At 45.3% G+C, this 17234-nt stretch overlaps 1 protein-coding gene across 8 annotated transcripts in view; it reads right to left on the reverse strand.

Annotated features, from left to right (window-relative positions):
* Positions 1 to 2551: 2551 nt before the first annotated feature.
* Positions 2552 to 17234, reverse strand: part of ZNF16 (zinc finger protein 16) — a 40489-nt gene continuing 25806 nt past the window's right edge. For 6 of the 8 annotated variants that reach the window (XM_035012232.1, XM_035012238.1, XM_035012235.1 and 3 more), the window contains 2 exons: positions 16267 to 16471; positions 2552 to 7293 (listed from right to left, as the gene is read on the reverse strand). In XM_035012232.1, the coding sequence (XP_034868123.1) occupies positions 5447 to 7293; positions 16267 to 16471 (2052 nt within the window). In that variant the 3' untranslated portion in view covers positions 2552 to 5446. The remainder of the gene's footprint in view (positions 7294 to 16266; positions 16472 to 17234) is intronic. The other 2 variants (XM_035012233.1, XM_035012231.1) reach the window with 1 other exon arrangement.

Raw genomic sequence — 17234 nt, forward strand, 5'->3', positions numbered from 1 at the left:
GTAGCCAGTGATGACTGTCTGGATCTTGCCTGCCAAGCCCCAGGAGAATGGTCCAGCTAAGACTCTGCTCTCACAGCTGTCGTGGCATGGCCTGAATTGTTCCCAGTCATCAGGGCCCTGTTCTCCCCTCACACTCAGGAGTTCTCTCCAAGCCATGGAGGCTTTAGGATTAGCAAATATCCTGGCCCTGCTCTACACATACCATGCTCCAGAGTTTCCCAGCTTCACCTCATGTGGAGGGGTGCCTATGGACATTGGGGGAAACTCTTTCTTCCCCCTCATCAGTCTTTGACCCCAGAAGTTTCAGGAGCCACTTGTGGGGCATGAACTGTGGGGTTATAAGAGGGAGATCTCCCAGGACTCTACCAAGCACATGAATCTTTTGGCAGTTTGTACCAGGCCAGGTACCAGCTGTTAGAGCGGCTTGTTTGTTGTTGTTAAAGGAATTGGGGTTGTTGGTTGAAGGTAGGAGTAATGTCTGGGAGTGGAAGTAAAGAGCAAGGAGGACACCCTCCCAATCTCCGGTTCCAATGGTACATGGGGGAGGGAGAAGGCTTCAGGTGACCTGTGTGATCGGGGGACAACCAGGTTTTAGTTAGAACAGGAAGTTGAGGCATGCCTGGGTGGCTCAGTTGGTTAGGCATCTGCCTTCAGCTCAGGTCATGATCCTAGAGTCCTGGGATGGAGTCCCACATCAGACTCCCTGATCAGCAGGGAGTCTGCTTCTCACTCTCCCTCTGCCCCTCCCCTTGCTCATGCTCTCTCTCTAATAAATGAATAAAATCTTTAAAAAAAAAACCCAGGAAGTTGAAGGGAACTTTCAGAGAAGTCATAACACAGAGGAATTTGTTGATGTCCATAAACCAAAGAACAGAGTGGAACGCATGGGGCCAAAGAGTGCTTAGTGCTTCTATTTTTTTTTTTTTTTGAAGGCATGGATAGGAGGTATCTGGGGAGAGTAGGGAATGTCCCTCAAACTGGTGTGAAATGGCTTGAGAGGAGAGCCAAGAAAGGGATACTGACTTAGGGTCTTTATTGTGGTCAGTGGGTATGGTGGGTAGGATTGCCAAGCATAGGTGAAGGCTTGTGTGGTTTTAATCTTCTGCTGGTGTCAAAGGAGAGAGCACAGCTTTCTTATCAGCTTGTCCAGATGTGGGCATGGAGAGTAAGGGGGATGAGGTTCCAAAGCTATCAGCAAACATCAAAAAATGGAACCAGACCACTCATTATAATTCGCCTCTGTTATTTGATGACTGGAACACACCATATTTAATTGAATTAGTGCTTGTTTAAATAAGCTATACAGCCCTCTTGCAACCTGCAGCCTGAGGTTAGTGAGGGAGATGAAAATGTCACTGAATCCTTCAAGAGTTCAGCACTGTGTATTCTGAGAAATGACAAGAGTGCCTCAGCTACTACAGAGGGGATGAGGGTGTCCTGGTGAGATCCTGTACTGTGGCCTGTGCATGGGTACAGACATCTGTGAGGCAAGAGATTCTGAGAGTTCTTTGCCCTAAATGGGCAACTCTTAGGCACTGGCACAAGAGTTTGTAAAAATGTGCAGATGGGGCCATTCATTAGCCAGGCCATCCAGTGCTAAGACAATTGCCTGGAATTTGGCCAGTTGTGCTGATGTTTGGATCCGGTTCTTTATTAGGGATGTCTTGGTTAAGAGATGAGGAATGGCAGTTCTCTACTGAGCTCCATCATCTGTGATGGTCGGCAGCGCTGCTTGTGAATTCCCACTGCTTTTCACTTAGTTCATCCCAAGAGGCTCCCCAGGTAGTCAAAGGGTCTGAGGAGGGCTGCCCTCCCAACACCCTGGCATCTGGCAGGGACTGAGGACAGGGGAGGCTGCCCCTTCTGCAGGTGGAATATACCAGAGGGCCAAAGTTTGGCTTCCAACAGCAGTTGGAAGGCCTTCCAATAGCAATGGTTGCTTTATAGGCTTAATTTGGGTTTGAATTAATCTCTTGGCTGTGCTGGGGGTGTTCTTCCCTAGAACCCAGAGGATCAGGATCTTTGCTGTGATGGTGGTAGTATGCAAGGGTTCTAGTGAGCATCTGCTCTCTGGAGTGTGGGCCTCACCTGGCATGCCACCTAATGCCTCCTTGCAAATGTTCTCCTTCTGAGTGGTCACCTAATGGACACAGATCTCACATATGGTATGGTCTCTCCCCTGAGCTAGTCAGCTGCAGCCTTGGCCTCAAGTATACAGATAGGTCTGAGATCAGACACACAACTCAGGGCCACTTTAAGGAGGGCTCCTATACCATGCTGCTATCCCTAAACAAGTAATTATCAAGTGATTTAGGACAGCTACATCTATAACAAAGGCTCTGCTGGACTCAACAATGCACCACGTGTGGCATGGCTGAGTGCATGCTGGCTTGCAGACAGTGGCTGCATGAGCAGGTAGAACCCTGGGGTGCCATCGTCCAGTCATCCTGCTCACAGTGCCAACTCCAATTCTTACCATTACCTTCAGGGTGGATGCCTCCCCCCCACCCCCCACCCAATTTGGTTCAGAGGTCAAAACTGACAACGCCACACACCACAAAGGTATGAGGTTTATTACTTGAATAACTGAGGTCAGCAGGGCAGGGATCCCAGGGCAGGTCAAAATGGCTTGAGGGGCAATGGAAGGGCACTGGCCTGGGTATTTGCTCTGGCTGGGGTTGAGACTACAGCACACACCTCACACTTCCTGTCCAGCAGGGTTTGAATGGTTTGAAATCTGTTGGCATCAAGGAGGGGGCACCCAGGCTTCTGAGCCATTGTTTTCCAAGAAACATTTCCAAGGACATCATGAAAGCCAAAAGAAATTGTAGTTGACAATTTGCTTTCCAAAATTTCTTTTTGGAAACATGATGTTCCAAAATTAAAATTCCTTAGGCTGCAGATGGCAGGCCCCTGAATTTGGTCAATTCTGCCCGGACACTGGGTAGGGACAAGGGCCCAGTGAAGCTTGACACTCACTCCTCCTTCCTGTGTCTAAGCTCTGGCCTCCCACAGCTATGCTTCAGCCCCAGGGGGTCTGCCAACAGTGTGGAGGCCAGAAGAAAGGGCAAAAGGAGTTGAGAAGGGAGTAACACAGAGGACATGCTTGCCACTACAGCCTCTCCACACAGCAATGACCGTGTTAAAATATAAGTCATCAAAAGCCTCCAGCATCTCCCATTTCACCCGGCATAAAAGCCAAAGTCCTTGTCATGGCCTAAGGCCTTTTGTGATATGGCCCATTATCTCCCACCCTATTTGCTTCTCCCTCTCTCACTCAACTCCTAGCCATACTGACCTGTGATTCTTGGAACGCTCTAGGCCTGTTTCTGCTCAGGGCCTCTGTACTGGCATGATGAGAAAAATTTTTGTTTTTCCCAGTTACTGCCCAGGCATTTTACCGTATGATAACCCTACACACACCCAATGTGTGGACATTGAGATCACAACTTTAGTTTAGTGACCTCCACCCTAAGCACCTCCTGAGTAATATATGCTACCATGCTCTCAATTTCCTGCTCACTCATGACCTGTAATGGTGGAATGCCCTTCTCCTGGGTCATGGTGCCCCCTTGCTTCTGGGATCTGTGTGGTAAATCTCGTGAATTTAATTCCTTTGTGTGAGTGCATTGAAACTGTGCCTTCAATGAAAAAGACCCCAGGGTTTTCACCTTCCCAAAGGGGGAGCTACCTCGTGACCTGTGTGGGTGGCTGTGCCTCTTCCTCCAGCAGGTCATAACCTGCGAATTCCTAATTTACTACCCAGCTCTGGCTTCCCAACCAGCTACTCTTGCTGTCATACCCTACCCCCCATCTTCACTGGTCATTCTCGAGTTGTCACTCAAAGGACATCTGGGTGAGGCCTTCTCTGACAGCCCCTATTTAAAGCAGAACCCCTCAAAACACCCAGACCGTATTTCCTCCTTTCCTTTTGCCTCATGAAAATCTTAACCATTAGGGCATTTTCTCTACCCACTGGAATGTAAAGTCGTCAAGGGCAGGCATTTTTCTGTCCTGTTTCCTGTGTCCCCAGGAAATGGTATGTAGTAAGCGTCCCACAAGTATTTACTGGAAAAAAGGATGGAATCCAGGCTGGGAAAGGGGGAAAGTGAAGCCAGAGAGGATTGCCTGACAGTGAGAAAGCATGAGGGTGAACAGATGGAGGTCTCCATGCAGTGGAAAGATGAGCAAGTGAGTTGGAGGGTTAGCCGAGCAATGCTATCAGCAAAACTACAAATGTGGCAGCTTCTTGTCTAGGGTGTTTCCTTGGGAAGGTGGGGCTGAAGTGGAGCGGAGGGGGTGAGCAGTGATGGGCTACTCTGATGGCCTCTGAGAGAAGGATAGGCAGCCCACCTGACCTGTGCACCCTTGAGCCAACTCTCCCATACTTCCCTCTTCAAACCTCTCCCTCATTTGCAATTGATGGCTTTGCCTCTATTTCCTTGAAAGCACAGAAGCCAAGCCCCTCCCTTCCTAAACTGCAAACCTGACTACATCTGCCCGTCAATGCCTTTCCTCCTAGAAAAACACAGGAGGTGCCTCTCCGTCCACCTATCCTAGGATATCCCCAAGTTGAGATGGACTGGCTGGCTGGCTATGAGGGTCCTCTCTGGTGGCATATGTGTTGCTTCTGGGACAACTCCCACTGCTCATGGAGAAGGGCACAGCTCTGGGAAACTGAGGAGGGGCCAGTCCCCACCTACTAGGGGCACTCACAGGTGCTCCATGAATGTCTGGAGATGAATGGGTGTGGGAGAAAACTGAGTCTGGGAGCTTATGAGGAGAATAGTATGGGTATGGAGAGGGTAGGCCTCTGTGGGGCAAGAGCCAGGAGCATAAGGCACAGAGGCAGAGGGTGGGAAACAGCTGCTTGTGTAACTGTGCAGCAGCCCCGATGACCTCAGACTCAGGCACAAAGGAAAGGCAGAAGGAATCCTGCATCTAGTGACTGCACAGGAGGGACAAGAAAGGGTGAGAAACTGGTGGTAATGAGTACACACCACTTCTGAGAGAGGATGACTGCCATCAGACCTGAAAAACTCTTGACCTGATTTTATGTAAGCAGAATATTAATTATAACCATACACAAAGAGTTCACTCTATGACTAATTATCAAAGAAAAGAATTCCTGTGGTTATTTCGAACCAAATGTCAGTTTACTTTTTTGGTTCTGTTAATAATCTCTATTCATGAATATGAATATGCAGCTTCTACCATCTTTTCCCTCCTAACAATTGTGGCAGTCTGATAACAAAATGTACAAGCAAAACAAACAAGAAACAAGAGGTCACAGGAAGCAGGAGTGATGGCAGGGGAAGGAGGGTCTGGGCTTTGTGGACAGTGGGATGTGGGGGTAGAGGGCAGCGAGTGAACCTGGCTTCAAGTCTGGGAGGTGGGTGAAGCTGGGACATGGCCAGAGGAGTCAGGAATGGAGCTGTACTCCGTTTCATTCCCTGGAGTGGATCAGCTGGTGTTTGACCAACTTGGAGCGCTGGCTGAAGGCTTTCCCACAAGCAGAGCAGTCATAGGGCTTCACGCCGGTATGGATCCTCTGGTGCTGGATGAGGACTGAACGCTGACTGAAGGCCTTCCCACACTCACCGCACTTATACGGCCTTTCACCAGTGTGGATTATCTGATGTTGAATAAGGTGTGAACTCTGGCTGAAGCCCTTACCACATTCGACACACGTGTACGGCTTCTCTCCAGTGTGAACTTTCTGGTGGTGAATGAGGTTTGAGCTTCGGTTGAAGGCTTTACCACACTGGTTACATTCATGGGGTTTCAAGCCATTATGGATTCTCTGATGCTGAATGAGAGTTGAACTCTGGCTGAAGGTTTTTCCACATTCGGTACATTCGTAGGGTTTCTCTCCAGTGTGAACTCGCTGGTGAAGGATAAGGTTGGAGCTCCGACCAAATGTTTTTCCACATTCTCGGCACTCATAGGGCTTGTCACCCGTGTGCACACCCTGATGCTGAATGAGGGCTGAGCTGTGGCTGAAAGCCTTTCCACAGATGCTACATTCATACGGCTTCTCTCCTGTGTGGATTATCTGGTGCTTTCTGAGCACAGAGCTGTAACTAAAGGCTTTTCCACACACATTACATACATGAGGCTTTTCTCCAGTGTGGATTCTCCGATGCTGAATGAGGCTTGAACTCTGACTGAAGGCCTTCCCGCAGTCACTGCACTTATAAGGTTTCTCTCCAGTGTGAACCCTGTGATGCTTAATGAGGTTGGAGACCCGGCTGAATGGTTTGCCACACTCATTACACTCGTAAGGTCTCTCTCCAGTGTGAACCCTCTGATGCTTCCTCAGGTGTGAGCTCTGGCTGAATGCTTTCCCACACTCATTACACTGAAAAGGTTTCTCACCTGTGTGAATCCTGTGGTGTTTAATGAGATTTGAGCTCCGCCTAAAGGCCTTCCCACATTCGTTGCACACATACGGCTTCTCTCCAGAATGAATTCTTTGATGTTGGATGAGGTTTGAGCTCCGCCTAAAGGCCTTCCCACATTCACTGCATTCATAGGGCTTCTCACTCATGTGAGACTTCTGGTGCTTTTTAAGGCTTGAGTTCTGGCTAAAGGCTTTTCCACATTCATTGCATACATAAGGCTTCTCTCCGCTGTGGTTAATCTGATGCCTAATGAGGTTTGAGTGCACACTGAAGGTTTTCCTGCACTCACTGCACTGGTAGGGTTTTTCACTCACATGAGACCTCTGATGATTTTTAAGAAATGAGTTCTGGCTGAAGGATTTTCCACATTCATTGCATATGAAGGACTTCTGTCTAGTATGGATTATCTGATGCTGAATAAGATCAGGGTTTCCTCTGAAGGTTTTCCCACAATCATTACATATGAGTGGGCTTTCAGCTATGTGAAGCCCCTCATGGCTACTTAAGTCCATACTGTGTTGGAAGCTGTGGCCACATATGTCATACAGATGTGGCCTCTCTTCTGTAGGAATTCCCTGAGATGCTGTTGGGTTTGGGCTCAGACTGATGCTTCTTACAAAGTCATCACAGCCCAGCTCTTTCTCTAAGGGGCTCCTAAGGAGCACTGCCACTGGCGTAAAGCCCTCCTCCTGGTAGAGTGACTGCACCCGTCTCTCACTGTCAGGGGTTCCCCAATCTCTCTCCAGTACATCATCACAGAGTTCTCCAAGCTCAGGTGCCTGAGAAAAATCACTGGTATAGTTTTCTGATATTTCTGCCTGTGATTCCAAATCCTCAGAAACTTCTTTCTTCTGAAGAAATTCCTTGCCCTTAGTCCTGATGTCCCAATCTGAAATGATAAACAAAGTCACTTGGAAGGAAACAGGAAAATACAGATGACACATCTGGGAATGTGTGACCCACTGGGGGTGGTAGTCCCAAATCTCTCAAGGGGATGAGAGAGGGGGCTGGGAGAGCTCTAAAGGGATGAGGCAGGGGCGCCTGGGTGGCTCAGATGGTTAAGTGTCTGCCTTCGGCTCAGGTCATGATCCCACGGTCCTGGGATCAAGCCCTGCATCGGGCTCCTGGCTCAGCGGGGAGCCTGCTTCTCCCTCTCTCTCTGCCTCTCTCCCTGCTCATGCTCTCTCTCTCTGTGTATCTCTGTGTCTCAAATGAATAAATAAAATCTTAAAAAAAAATAAAGGGATGAGGCAGCAGGGCCCTCAACCTACAAGACTGACCCTCACCCCGCTGACCCACATCTCAGGAAATCACCTGCAGTCTCCCTATTGGTTCATGTCAAAATCATGTTCTTCTGTGAGCCTCAGAGCTCCCCAAGTCAGGAGCCCTGGACCTGGGGGTGTCTAGGAAATGTCCACATGAGGCTGGGCACCTAGGAGTAATGGGGGGAGGGCTCACTGAGGACTGCAGAGACAGGGAGGCTGCTATGGGAAACAAGAGTCTGCACAGGTTGCCCCAAAGCTCACTATGCCCTGCACTGCCCCCAGCAACTGACCCAGGGAGCCTCCCATCCTCCTCTGGCTGCATATGAAGTAGGGACCAGAAGGGGATGACACACAGGAGTCAACGGAGCTTTCTCATAAATGGTCACAGGGTACCCTTTTTAGGTTTTGTGGCTATATGGTCTTGGTTATATAGTCTGCTTTGTTACAACCCTGGAAAAACCTCAAAACCATTCTTTGCTTGCAGGCCATTAAAACAAAAAGCCAACAAAAACCCCCAACAAATCCCTGGCTAGCTGGATCTGGCCTGTGGGCCACAGTCTGTTGACCCTAAGATAAGGTCACTAGTATGGCTCCGGAGATGGTGGCAATGACTAGTTTTCAGCCCCAAGCCACTGTTGGCCTGGAAGCCTTTTATTGAGACAGGAGACAAAACTGAGTCCTGTGGGTGAGGATGGTGAGAGGTCGCTTCGGATTTATTAAATCTGATGTAATTCTTCTCTGCAACTTAAGAACTGTTGGAAACAATGATTAAAGTTTCTCTTTTGAAAGGAAATGTAAAATTGGAAATGTGGTTTCCCTTATGACGCACACACACAATAAAAGTTGGGTTTAAGGGGAGGCACGTGGCTGGCTCAGGGTTGTAGGTTCGAGCCCCATGCTGGCTGTAGAGATTACTTAAAAATAGAATCTTAAAAAAAAAAAAAAAGTTGGGTTTAAGGGCAAAGAAAAAGATTTGAAAACAAAGAGTTGCTTGCACTGTCCTTGCTGCCCCCATGACTGATCCCCACTGGAGAAAAGAGTGAGGATTCTAAGCCCTTCTAGAACACAACAAACCTATTAGTATTTCCTGAGAGAAAGCACTCATTAAAGACCTTTATGATTAGTGGCTTCCAGGTTTGTGGAAAACAGCTTAGGTAAGTACCCAAGTCAAAGCCACATACTCAGGTGGGGCTCCACTAGTCTATCTCCTGAGCAGCTTTTCATTTACTTAATTTATTGAGGTGAAAATTACAAAAATAAAATTGTTTAAAATGAACATTTAAGTGGCATTTAGTTGTGCCTGTTGTGCACATTTACAGTGTTGTGCAATCATCACCTCTATCTAGTTCCGAAACAGTTTCATCACTTCAAAGTAGAGCCTCTTATTAACCCATCAGTTTTATCTCTCCTCCCCACCTCTTAGCAACCCTCAATCTGCATTTTGTCTTTAAGCATTGGATAGTTCATATAAATGGAATCCTATCACATGTGACTTTTTATGTGTGGATTCTTTCACTTAACGTTTTTCCAAGTTCATCCACATTGTAGCATGTATCACTGCTTCATTCCTTTTTTTTTTTGTCTGAATAATATTCCATTGTATGGATATAGTATATTTTCCATGGATGGACATCTACGCTGTTTTCTTTTGGCCATTGTGAATAATGCTTCTATGAACATGATGTATGTACACATGTTTGAGTACCTGTTTTTAATTCTTTGCATATTTATCTAGCATTGCTGGGTCCTATGGCAATGCTGTGTTTAAACGTTTGAAGAACTGCCAAATTTTATTCCATAGTGGCCGCACCACTTTCCATTCCCACCAGCAATGTATGAGAGTTTCAATTTCTCTACACCCTTGAAAACACTTGTTACATATTTAAGTATGACAACCACTCTAGTGGGTGTGAAGTGGTTATCTCATTGTGGTTTTGATTTGCATTTCTCAAATGATTAATGAATTTAAGCATCTTTTCATGTGCTTATTGGCCATGAAAATTTGCATATTTTCTTTTGAAAAGCATTTATTCCAGTCCTTTGCCCAACATAAAATTGGGTTGTTTGTCTTTTTATTATTGAGTTTGAGTTCTTTACATATTCTGAATACTAGACTCTTAACCAGAAATACAATTTGCAAAGACTTTCTCCCATTCTATAGGGTGTCTTTTAACTTTCTTGACAATGTCCTTTGATACCCAAAAGTTTTTAATTGTGATAAAGTCCAACGTACCTATCTTTTTCTCTACTGCTCATGCTTTTGGTGTCATATCTAAGAATCCACTGCCGGGCGCCTGGGTGGCTCAGTTGGTTAAGTGACTGCCTTCGGCTCGGGTTGTGATCCTGGAGTCCCGGGATCGAGTCCCGCATCGGGCTCCCTGCTTAGTGGGGAGTCTGCTTCTCCCTCTGACCCTCCTCCCTCTCATGCTCTCTGTCTCTCATTCTCTCTCTCTCAAATAAATAAATAAAATCTTAAAAAAAAAAAAAAGAATCCACTGCCAAACTCAAGGTTATGAAAATTTATATCTGTTTTCTTGTAAGAGTTCTATGATTTTAGTTCTTTATTTAATAGGTTGTTGGGCCATTTTGAATTAATTTCTGTATATGATGTGAAGTAGGGGTCCCAGTTTATTCTTCTGCATGTGGATATCCACTTGTCCCAGCATTATTTGTTGAAGAATTATCTTTTCTCACTGAAAAGTCTTGACATCCATATTGCAAATCAATTTGTGACAGATGTCTTGGTTTACTGCTAGACTCTCAATTCTATTCCATTGATCTGTATGTATAGCTTTATGTCAGTACCAAATTGTTTTGATTATTAAAGCTTTGTAGTAATTTTTGAAACTGGTGAGTATGAGTCCTCTGTTTTTTCTTTTCAAGCTTGTTTTGACTGTTTGGGGCCTTTTGTCATTCTATATGAATCAGAGGGCTCAACTTCAAAAATTTCTGCAAAAAAAGCTGTTGTAATTTTGATATGGTTTGTATTGAATTTGTAGATTGCTCTGGATAGCACAGGCATTATAACACAATTAAGTTCAATCCATGGACTTGATGCCTGTCCAATTATTTATGTATTTGTTAATTTCTTTTGTCAAGGCTTTGTAATTCTCAGCAAACAAGTCTTTCACTTCCTCGGTTAAATTTATTTGTAGGTTCTTTTTTCTTTTTTTAAAGATTTTGAGAGAGAGAATGAGGGGGGGGAGGGGCACAGGGAAAGGGAGAAGCAGACTACCCACTGACGAGGGAGCCTGACTTGGGGCTTGATCCCAGGACCCTGAGATCATGACCTGAGCCAAAGGCAGATGCCTAACTGACTGAGCCACCCAGGTGCCCCTATTTTTTCTTTTGATGCTATTTAAATGAAGTTTTCTTAATTTCCTTTTCAGATTGCTCATTTCTGGTATATAGAAACAATTGATTTTGTGTGTTGACTTGTACCCTGAAACTTGGCTGAATTCATTTATTAGCTCTTATAGCTTTTTAATGGATTCTGTGGGATATTCTATATATAGGATCATGTCTTCTGCAAATAGAAGTAGTTTTCCATCTTCCTTCTCAATTTGAGTGTCTTTTTTCTTTTTCTTTTCTGATTGCTCTGGGTTAGAACTTCCAGTACAATGTCGAACAGCAGTGGTAAGACAGGCATACTTCCCTGATCACTAGGGGAAAAGATTTTAATCTTTCACTATTGTGTATAATGCTAGCTGTGGGTTCTTCATGAATGCCCTTTATCATGTTAAGGAGGTTCCCTTATATTGAGTTTTCCCGGTGTTTTCCTTTTCTTTTCTTTCTTTCTTTTAATCACAAAGGATGTTTGATTTTGTCAAATACATTTTCTGCATCAGTTGAGATGATTATGGTTTTTCTCCTTCATTCTATTAATGTGGTAAATGACACTGATTGGTTTTGTTATGTTGAACTACCTTTGTATTCCTGGGTTACATCCATGGGGTATAATACTTTATTCTTGAGTCAGTTTGGTAATTTTTTTGTCTTTAGGAATTTCTCTTTCATCTAGGTTATCTAATTTGTCAGTGCACAACTGGTAACAGTCTTCTCTTATACTCCTGTTTACTTTTGTAAGATAGGTAGTAATGTCCATTTCTGATTTTTGTTATTTGTGTCTTCAAAGGTTTGTCAATTTTAATCTTTTCAAAAAACTAACTTTTGATTTTGTTGATTCTCTAATGTTTTCTTTCTTTTTTTTAAAGATTTTATTTATTTATTTGACAGAGAGAGAGCAGGAGAACACAGCAGGGGCAACGGCAGAGGGAGAGGGAGAAGCAGGCCCGCCACTGAGCAGGGAGCCAGATGCGGGGCTCGATCCCGGGACCCTGGGATCATGACCTGAGCCGAAGGCAGCTGCTCAACCAACTGAGCCACCCCGGTGCCCCTGTTTTCTACTTTCTATTTTATTTATCTCTCCTGTAATGTTTATTATTTCCTTCCTTCTGTTAACTTTGGGTTTAGTTCACTCTTGTTTTCACAGTTCCTTAAGATATAAAGTTAGGTTACTGATTTAAGATCTTTCTTCCCCCCCCTTTTTTTTAAAGATATTTTATTTATTTATTTGACAGAGAGACACAGCGAGAGAGGGAACACAAGTAGGGGGAGTGGGAGTGGGAGAAGCAGGCTTCCCGCTGAGCAGGGAGGCCAACATGGGGCTCAATCCCAGGACCCCGGGATCATGACCTAAAGCCGAAGGCAGATGCTTGACGACTGAGCCACCCAGGTGCCCCGATCTTTCTTCCTTTTTAATGTATCCACCTACTGCTATAAATTTACCTTCTGGCCCTGTTCTCCTTGCATATAAGTTTTTGTTTTCATTTGTATGCAGGTTCTTCTAATTTCCCTTGTGATTTTTTTCTTGACCCATGGGTTAGGAGTATGTTGTTTTATTTATACATATTTGTAAATTTTTCAATTTTCCTGCTGTTATTGACTAGAGATAATACGTTACATGATTTCAGCTGTTTTTATTATTGGAATTTGTTTTGTGGCCTAACATAAGGTCTATGTTGGAGAATGTCCACGTACACTTAAGAATATGTGCTCCTTTGGGTGGAGTGTATGTACGTACATGTCTATTAGGTCTAATTGATTTATAGTGTTGTTCAAGTTCCCTATTTCATTACTGATCTTCTGTCTGATGTTCTATCCATTTTTGGAAGTGAGGTACTGAAGTCTCCAACTATTATTATACAACTATTTCTCCCTTCAAATGTATATGTGTTTCATATATTTTGGGGTTCTCTTTTGTAACTTACATCCCCTCTTGCTGAATTGATTCTTTTATTCACACATAATGCACTTCTTTTCTCTTGTTAAAGTTTTTTACCTAGTTTATTTTTTCTGGTGTTATAGTACAATCAGCCCAGCTCTTTTGGTTACTATTTATTTGCATGTAATATCTTTTTTCATCTTTTACTTTATACTTATTTGTGTCTTTGGATCTAAAGTAAGCCTCTTGTAGACAGTATATAGTTGGATCATGCTTTTTCATCCACTGTGCTAATATCTGCCTTTGGAGGGTTTAAACCATTTACAATTAATTACTGATAAGGAAGGATTTACTTCATTTTGCTATTAGTTTTTGGTATCTTTTACCTCTTTATGTCCCTCATCTCCTCTATTACTGTCTTCTTTTGTGTTATTTTTTGTAGTTTACCATTTTAATTTTCTTCTTTTTCCTTTTATGGATACTTTAAAGATATATATATTTTTTAAGATTTTATTTATTTATTTGACAGAGAGAGAGATAGCGAGAGCAGGAACACAAGCAGGGGGAATGGGAGAGGGAGAAGCAGGCTTCCCGCCAAGCAGGGAGCCCGATGTGGGACTCGATCCTAGTACCCTGGGATCATGACCTGAGCCGAAGGCAGACGCTTAACGACTGAGCCACCCAGGTGCCCTTTTTTTTTTTTTTTTTTAAAGATTTTATTTATTTGACAGAGAGAGATACAGCGAGAGAGGGAACACAAGCAGCGGGAGAAGGAGAAGCAGGCTTCCCGCGGAGCAGGGAGCCCGATGCGGGGCTCGATCCCAGGACCCTGGGATCACGACCTGAGCCGAAGGCAGATGCTTAACTAACTGAGCCACAAAGGCGGCCCTGTTCAGTTCCTTTCTATAATTATATAAATTGTATACTTATAATTGTATACATTTAAAATCTCTTGATATTCTCATTTTGCTTGTACATTGTTTTCCTGGTTTCTTTTAGCTCTTTGAGCACATTTAAGACAGTTGGTTTACAGTTTGTCAACCATCTGTGCTTTTTCAGGGACACTTTCTGCCAAATAATTTTTCCCTTTGAATGGCCCAGCCTTATTGTCCTTTTTCTTTGTATTCTTTGTTATTTTTTTTTGTTAAAAACTGGACATTTGAATATTTATCGTGGTAACTCTGTAAATCAGTCTCTCCCTCCTCCAGGCTTTGCTGTTATTGATTGTTGAAGGTTACAGTCAATTGTTCACTTAGTGACTTCCCAAATAAGTTTTGTAAACTAAAACTAGTCTGTCATGTGTGGTCACTGAGGTCTCTTTCTTTAGCTTGTGTTCAGCTAGTGTTTTGACAGAGATTTCCTTGAACACTAACAGTAAACGAAAAGTAATACACCTCTCCCAGCCTTTGTGCTAGGGTACTACTACCTTAACACTACATATAACTATCTTAGCTTTCGGCTTTTATTGCCTTAGATATGAGCCAGAAGTGAAGCTATGATCTTCAGAGGTCTTTTCTGAGCATATATCCTGTCCTGGGCATGTATGCAGTTTTCTAAATTCTCTGATATACAAGGGTGCTTTTGAATGTCCTCGTTTCCCCAGCTCTCCCTCCTAGGCTTTAGGTGGTTGACTGTACTATTAACTGATGTCCCAGGTGGCTGTGGGGTTTTAGTTCCCCTACAATGTTTCTGAACCCAGGGCTTTTGTGCCCTAAGTTCTGAGTATGGCAAAACAGAGACAAGCATTTTGCATCAATCCTTTATCCAATCCCACGCAGGTTAGGACAAACAATAATTTTTGAGTAATATATTCCCTGCTCCCTTTGGAATCAGGGACCACGATCCCACACTGGGAACACAAGCTGCTCACTTTAAAACTGCCACTGATCCAGGGAGTGTTTGGGAGCAAGAGCAAGTAAAAACACCACAAAGCTTTCCTACCATTTTTAAGTGGCCTTTTTCTTGATTTAGCATTTACCTGGTTGTTGTAAACCTGTTTTCTAGATTTAGATTCTTGACAAAGTTGGTCCTGGCACTTTCTGCTTGTTTTTTTTTTTGAGGACTGGGTATTTGGAGCTATGTACTCACCATTTTGTTCCACAGTGGCTTTTTAAGCATTACCATCAACCCAGTTTTTTTTTTTTTTTTTTTCTTTTTAAGGGAATAGGGCCTGTCCTCCCACACCATTCTCTGCCCAGCATACCGTTAACCATTTGCTTCATATTCTGCCTCTGCCTGGGGGCAGTCAGCAGGCCTGTCTCTCAGGGCGACTTCTTGGGACCTCATCATGTCTCTATCTCCTAACACTCTCCTGCTCCAACATACCCAGGACTGCCTTGTACTACCTCTGCCTGCTGGGGGAGGTCATCAAGAGGATGTGACCACTGGTTGACTCATGAGCTGGATCCAGGTGACTGGAGGCTCCTCATCCTTTTCCCTGTCCTTGAACGTACATTCTGCTTGCTGTCCCTGCTCCCAGAAGCTGCTCCAAGGACACAGCATTGAGATAGTGATGTGGTGCTGTGACCATCGAGACAGTATGTGTAACTAAATCCAGTTAAGGCCACTATATCAACTTTTAAGATTTGGCAGGTGGATGCTAGGGTCTACTCGTATTGCAGGCACCCAAGACAAGCCTCTTAAATAAGTTCCCTTGATTATTAAACTGTCACCTACCAACCTGGGGGGCCTGCCTTGTTCTTCAGACTCTCCCCTCCATGTACAGAGGCCAGTTTAAGTCATACCTGGGAAGTTCGTGAGGTATGCGAACAAACACTGCCATTAGCCCAAACTTCTCTGGCCACAGAGTCTGACTAGGTTACTCTGCCCAGATGTCCTGAGTATGACCACAGGTCCCACATAGTTAAGAGTGTCCTCTTGTAAAACAGCCATCAAATAGCAGTAAGGAAAACTAACACTGAGTAACCATCCTAATCACTGCTGAGGGGTCCACAGAAAAGGCAAGCTAGTTGAGGGCTCTTCAGGAAAGGACTCTCTAGTAGAGTTCCAAAGTGGATGGGAGTGGCTAGGCAGTGCGAATGCAGACAGAAAGGAGTAGATCACGGCCTGAATTAGGGCTGTACCCTAAATGCAGGGGACTACCACCAGCCTGGTAGTTGGGCTGCAGGGCTCAGCTGGCCGCCATCATATCACACCCCTCTATGTCAGGTGGGGAAACACAGTGTCCTGCTCAGGCACCAAGACACCCTGGGGCCAGGCCAAATTCCTCTCTGATCTCTAGCCTTGGTCCTCAAGTCCATGGGGCACCCTATCCCTAATGATGACATGGATGCCTCCTGGGGGTAAGCACAGGGTGACACGGACAAAGTCCCTCCAGAATGAGGGCAACCAGTGGGGAACTTGCTCCCAGTACCTGGCTGCTGACGGTGAGGGGGGGTGGTTCCTGGCTCAGTGTAGCCACAGCAGTGAGGATCATGGAGTGCAGATCCAGCATGGGTCACAACAGGAGCATCATTCACACAGGCCTGGGCTGCAGGGATCCAAGGGGATGGTCCAGGAACTGAGGGCTCCATTTCTGCCTCTTCAGAGCGAGCTCTGAGGCTGGGCATGGCTGGGACCTGGAGACCAGCAAGGATACAGGTGAGTGTACAGAGGAGCTAGCTCCAGGGATCCATACTCCCACCAGGCAAGGGTCTCTTCCAACCCTACAGCCTGAGACCTGATGTAGACCTGGTGCTAGGTCTCAGGGAAGGGGTAAGATGCTGACCTCAGGGCAAGGTGAGCACACAGTGTCCCATGGGCACCCCTAGAAGGGCCCAGGGCTGCCATGATAGGAGAACAGCCCCACAGAGCCTGCACCCATGGTGGGCCCACCCCTCATTCCTGACACAATGTCCTGAAGATGGAACATCAGATCCATTCACAGTGGAGTAGCAACTCCAGCAGTTGGACAGCTAGGGGCAGCCTGTGCCTCAGAGGTGCACATGGTCATCATGGTGTCTGAGTTATGGGTCCTCCCCCCCCCCGCCCCCCCCCCCCCCGGGCAGCATCCACACTGAGGTCTCCACCATCCTGAGCCGTCTTCCCACTGCACCAGTGGCTCCCTCCTAGGCTCCTCCTTATCTCCCTCTTCATGTTGGTACATCAGGGTTCACTTTTGAACCTACACCAACTTCCTTGGTTAAGGAAGGCATCAACACCCTTATCCTGTGAAGATTCCCAAGTGTGGGCTCATTTCCAGTTCTAAATGCTCCTTCTGAGGAGATACAATACTCCCACTGATACATGATGGGTTCCCCATAAGGACCAAATTAGTGATTCCCCCACCCCTCCTACTGCCCTGTCTCTGCAAATGCACCATGTCCTGCTCATTGGCCCACC

Source organism: Mirounga leonina, unplaced genomic scaffold, assembly GCF_011800145.1.
Source record: "Mirounga leonina isolate KUSES-001 unplaced genomic scaffold, KU_Mleo_1.0 Mir_165, whole genome shotgun sequence".
NCBI classification, from domain to species: Eukaryota; Metazoa; Chordata; class Mammalia; order Carnivora; family Phocidae; genus Mirounga; species Mirounga leonina.